Source organism: Syngnathus typhle, linkage group LG13 (assembly GCF_033458585.1).
Source record: "Syngnathus typhle isolate RoL2023-S1 ecotype Sweden linkage group LG13, RoL_Styp_1.0, whole genome shotgun sequence".
NCBI classification, from domain to species: Eukaryota; Metazoa; Chordata; class Actinopteri; order Syngnathiformes; family Syngnathidae; genus Syngnathus; species Syngnathus typhle.
The window spans coordinates 3056526-3062331 of record NC_083750.1 but is presented as its reverse complement, the minus strand read 5'-3'; the positions used below and the strand labels follow the sequence as shown (position 1 = coordinate 3062331).

Sequence of the window (5806 nt, the reverse complement as noted above, 5' to 3'; positions counted from 1 at the left end):
GAGGCATGTGGCTTTGCCTCATTATGCTGCTGTTAGCTGAGGTCTGTATGGAGGCAGCGGGGGTTAGGGTCCCCGCAGACCAGCTCAGGGGCCACAATGGCCGAGCGGCAAAGGGAGCCCCCGCCATGCTATTATAGCGCCACTACTAACGAGGGCTTCATACGCCTTTGATATAATCTCACCATTGAAATTGTGATGAATCCCCCTCCTGCGTTGACGGCCAAATCCCATTTGTAACGCCTTAGTGAAAAGTCGTGGCCATGTGCATGTTTTCACCTGCTCCTGCTATGTGTTCCTGCAGGCGAGGCCAAGTAGAGTCCCGTTTTACAGCGGCGTCAATTAAAAGTGTAATGAATGAAAGAAAGAAAAACTCTCTTTGGCTCACAAGACATCTTGTGAGCTGATCTCAAATTAGAAAACGATTTTTTGCTGGCTTCAGATTGAAGCTGATAAGCAAACAATTAGCGGATTACAACACACTGGGGGTGAGGGGATAATAGACGGCCAGCAAAGTTATGGAATTAATCAATAGGAATTAAACGAGCAATAAAACGATGATGTCGGCACCAGTTAGAGCACATTTCTATGGATATCTGTTTTCTGCACTTTTGCGTACTAAACATCCATTAAGAAAGCATTTTGGATGAGGAGGCAGAGCATGTCCTGTTATCTTTCCCTTTCAGAAGGCCGCCACTGCCCAGTATGAGACACGTGCGTGGGGATGCAACAATGCAAAAACATAAATCTATGGATAGCTGGCATCCTACTTATTCAAATGTTTTGTCCTCTAGCTCAGGGACACTGCGCCTCTCTGCACCCCAGACTCATTTAACAGCCCAGGGAAACATAAAACAAGCCATGGAAACTATAGCACATACTAAAAAATCAAGTCGTGAATTTTGGCCACATATTGGATGTCAAGATTTTCGACAGTCAAGGAATCTCTTTATAGGGTTTAGAGGTCTTTCAGAACTTCTGAAAGACCTCTAAACCCTATAAAGAGAAGGGGTAGCTTATTCAATTGGCTACTGGTTATTTAGCATCTCATCAGCATTCTACGCACACACAATGTTTGTGGTCTTACCTTTATTTGTAGATGCAGTCCATGCGCCTATCCTATACCTGCTTACTTTGTTGTAAAAGTCCTCCTTATTTTCCTTCACTTTCGGCACCTTTTCTTTCATTTTGGCCTGATGCCATCACAGCAGCTCTATCATATGTTTGAGCTATTAGCTTTTTCCAATAGCTGCATTCCTCTAACACTCCCAAGACATAGGTAGCTACAGCAGGGGCTCATCTATTTTCACTCACATCATCAAATCCCCAAAATGCCTCCTTCACTTCACAGTCTACTTGACTTTTAGCTATATACCACAAAATAACAGAGATCTGCTTTGTTTGTGACATCCATTGCCTACCTCTACAGCAACAAATGGGGCAGCATTAATCACCCATTGGCTCACATACACCCCCTTTAGTGGGCAGAGTACTATATGGCTCAACCTGTGCCTTTTTACTGCAGTTTTATGTCTCATCAGCAAAACAAAGCGTTTCACCTTTATATTTTAATTAGAATTTTTCAATCATTCTGACTATAAAAATGTTCGGAATTAGTCATACATAAAGATCAGTTGACAAATATTAATATTTATTTTCGGTTATTATTTTTCTTTTACTTATCATGATGACAAGTGAGGCAGAGCCTCCCCTTCCTCCCCTGACCGCACGTCCCTGTTCTGATGTTACCCTCCGGTCCCACCCCTCCCTCTTCCCTTCCCTCACCATCTCCCCCCCTCCCCACCGTAGCCCGGATTGGCCAGAGTGAGGCTCATTTGCATGCCTGCCCATATAAACCCTTTTGCAGAGACTGCAGCTCTCTTTGCGCTGAGAGCTGCTCAGGGAAAGAGAAGAGCGCGTCCATTACGCACTGGGAACATTTATTAGACTTACTCTAAGTGGCAAGGTGTTTTGCAGGACTTTTTTTTCCATTCTCAAAACTAACTCGGACTGATATATTGCTGACATTGCTTTGAGGTGCAAAAATGAGGGAAACGTGGTGGCTCTTGTTGCTTTCTTTGACAAGCCTGGCAGCTGTCACAAAGACAAAGACGGTCAAGTATCAAACCTTCGAGGAAGACGCCCCGGGCACAGTGATCGGTAACTTGGCCAAGGACATCTCTTCTGCCTCTGCATACTCCTCTGTAGGGTCCCGGTCCAGTTTCAGGATGATGAAACAGTTCAACTCCTCTTTCATCCGTCTGAGGGAGAGCGACGGGCTGCTGAGCATCGGGGAGCGGATAGACAGGGAGCGCATCTGCAAACACACCCAGCAATGCCTCGTCTCTTTCGACGTGGTAAGTTTCTCCAAGGAGCAGTTCAAGCTCATCCACGTTGAGGTGGAGGTCAAGGACATCAACGACAACTCCCCGGTGTTCCCTCGTAAAGAGTCGACTATGGACATCTCGGAAAACACCGCCGTGGGGACCCGCATCCCCCTGGACTTTGCCGTGGATGAGGACGTCGGGGTGAACTACATTCAAAGCTATCAGATCTCAGTCAACAGTCACTTTTCCATCGACGTGCTGAGCAGGGCTGATGGGGTTAAATATGCAGAGCTGGTGCTCATGAAAGAGTTAGACCGTGAGACTCAGGCTTCTTATGCGCTGGAATTGGTCGCTATGGATGGCGGGAACCCGTCCCGCTCGGGAACCACGCGTGTCAACATCAAGGTGAAAGATTACAATGACAATAGTCCCGTTTTTGACCAGAACAGCTTCTCCGTGGACTTGCCAGAAGACGCTCCCGTGGGCACTCTGCTGCTGGACCTGAATGCAGAGGACCCAGATGAAGGGCTGAACGGCGAGGTGGTGTACGGCTTTGGGAACCAGGTGCCCTTAGAGATCCGCCAACTCTTCAAAGTGGACAGAAAAAGCGGCAGGCTCACCCTGGAAAGCCCCATTGACTTTGAAAGTAAGAACACGTACGAGTTTGATGTCCAGGCCGCCGACTTGGGTCCGAACCCCAGCCCGGCCATTTGCAAAATCGTCGTTCAGGTGCAAGACGTTAACGACAACGCGCCCGAGATCTCCATCACCCCCATGACATCCATCACCGCGGGGATCGCCTACATCACCGAGGCAGCGGCCAGGGAGAGTTTTGTGGCGCTGGTCAGTACCTCGGACAGAGATTCCGGAGCCAACGGGCAAGTGCATTGCACCCTCTACGGACACGACCACTTCAGACTGCAGCAAGCCTACGAGGACAGCTTCATGATCGTGAGCACCAGCCCGTTAGACCGTGAGAAAATTCCCGAGTACAACCTGACGGTGGTGGCTGAGGACCTGGGTTCTCCTCCCTTCAGAACCATCACTCAGTACACCATCCGGCTCACGGACGAGAACGACAACGCGCCGGTGTTCAGTAAGCCCGTGTACGAAGTGGCCGTGGTGGAGAACAACGCGCCTGGTGCGTACGTCACCACAGTGGTGGCGCGGGACGTGGATATGGGGCCCAACGGAAAGGTCACCTACAAATTAGCGGACACCCACTTCATGGGCTCCCCGATTTCCACATTTGTGTCGGTGGACCCCGCCAGCGGGTCACTTTACGCGTTGCGGAGCTTCAACTACGAAGTGATGAAGCAACTGGAGCTGCGAATCACAGCCAATGACGGTGGCTCCCCGCCCCTGTCTGGAAGCGCCAATGTTTTCCTGAGGGTGGTGGACCAGAACGACAATGCACCGGCCATCACCCACCCGGTACTCAACAACAGCTCGGCCGAGGTCCTCTTGCCCCGGGACGCGCCGAGTGGCTACGTCATCACGCGTGTAGAAGCCCGAGATGCGGACGAAGGCGTCAACTCAGAGCTTTCCTTCGGTTTGGCCACCGGCGAACCGTCCATGTTCTCCGTCAACAAGGTCACGGGGGACATCTACCTGAACCGATTGCTCAGCCACGACGTGGACGATACCTTGAGCGTGACGGTGACGGTGAGTGACAACGGCAGGCCGGCGCTCACCTCCACCGCCACGCTACATTTCCTCATCATCGCCGGGTCCCCGCCGAGCGACCGCACCGTGTACCAGGCGGGCGGCGGGGGTGTCGCGTCGGCGCAGTGGGACCTGTCTGTGGTCATCATCGTCGTCTTGGCGGGGAGCTGCACACTTCTGCTCCTCGCCATCATCCTCATCGCCACCACCTGCAACCGCCACAGAGGAGACAAGAGTGGCGAGGACAGCGACTCGTATGGAGAGAAAAGTACTTTGGAGCGCGCCAGGAACCACGTGGCCGGAAACCCGCTTCTCCCCATGCACGCGGCCGCCGCGGGGTCAGTGACCTTCGAGGGACACTCGTACAACAGTGAGGCCCACGCCGGGGGTAGCGACATGTGCTCGGCCTCAGAGGACGGCAGCGAGGTCCCCTGCGTTTATGACTCAGACACAAACAACAAGCCAACAGGGAATAAACATGAGGTGAGACATCATCTTTAGGGAATCACAATTAATCACTCTAAATTGGTTGTGTGTGAATGCTTGTTTGTGTATTTGCATCCTGCAAATGGAAAAAGGATGATGCAGAACATAACTCTCCTTTCTATCTCATTTGCAGGGATACTCGACATTGCCTGGCTATGGGAACGCAAAGGAGGCCGTGAGGCCAATCACCATATGGAAGGGTAACTCTTACACCACCATCTCCGCCAGGGACCCTGCCTTCAGTGGCAAAGACAGCGGAAAGGGGGACAGTGACTTCAATGACAGTGACAGTGATGTGAGCGGAGACACTGGCTTGAAGAAAGATGGCGCATCTGTTCCCCCGATGGCTGGCCAAAATGGTAAGAAGGGGGAGATAGGGTTCAATGTTCTTTATTTGTCTTCCGAGGGAGAAATGTGTCTATACAAATGAACAAACATCAGCATCACACACAAACAAATTACATAATTGAAGAAATGAATTATCAGTAGTTCACCTTCACACTTCACAAATCACTCATTTTAACTATTTGCACTCTTGTCCCCCTTTTTTTTTTAAGCTTTATGGGCTTGCACCAGCGAGTGTAAGGTTCTGGGTCATTCGGATCGCTGTTGGAGCCCCTCAGCAGTGAGAGCCAACGCAGCCCCATCACCCGCCCCAACTGTTTCGTCCTTCACCAGCCACTCCAAGACAGCTTCCTTGCCTCGGGACCCCCACCGAAAGGACAACTACTACCAAGCGCACATCCCCAAAACTGTAGGCCTGCAGAGCGTGTATGAGAAGGTCCTGGACAGGGAGTATGACTATGTCATGATCACCCCCACAAGGCCGGTGAGGGTCCAGGAGGTGTGCAGTGATGTCACTATCCCCGTATACACACCCAGTCCGACACACTGTAACAAAAATGATGCGTGAAAAGCTGAAATATATTATATTCCAAAATATTTAATTTATGATCCCGTGACAAAACGAGGTGTAAAAATATCTTTGTGGCCATATATCCTATAATGTTTGTGCATCTTTGTTTAATGTTAAAAAAAAAAAAAATTCAATCACTTTTCAGATTTTCCTCAGTTTGAAATTAACTGTATTATATGTAAATTTTGTACATAGAGATTTTATTTTTGATAAAAGCCATAATTAAGCGGACACGTGTAAATACAGATCTTTAAGCATGCTTCTATTTAAACTGTCCGGGTACTGTTTGGATGGAGGGAGGGATTCAACATTATGAATCCAATTGATAATAATGTGTGAAATGGTTTGAATGTAATCTGAAATACTTGTACAGATTTTGTATTATCACAATGTTGTGACATAAAATAAACTTTGA

General features: G+C 49.3%; 1 protein-coding gene across 1 annotated transcript; it reads left to right on the top strand.

Annotated features, from left to right (window-relative positions):
* Positions 1 to 1787: 1787 nt before the first annotated feature.
* Positions 1788 to 5806, top strand: LOC133165691 (protocadherin-8-like). Its single transcript, XM_061295529.1, has 3 exons — positions 1788 to 4472; positions 4609 to 4834; positions 5033 to 5806. Exons 1-3 carry the CDS (start codon positions 2043 to 2045, stop codon positions 5386 to 5388), a joined length of 3012 nt encoding a protein of 1003 aa, XP_061151513.1. The 5' UTR covers positions 1788 to 2042; the 3' UTR covers positions 5389 to 5806.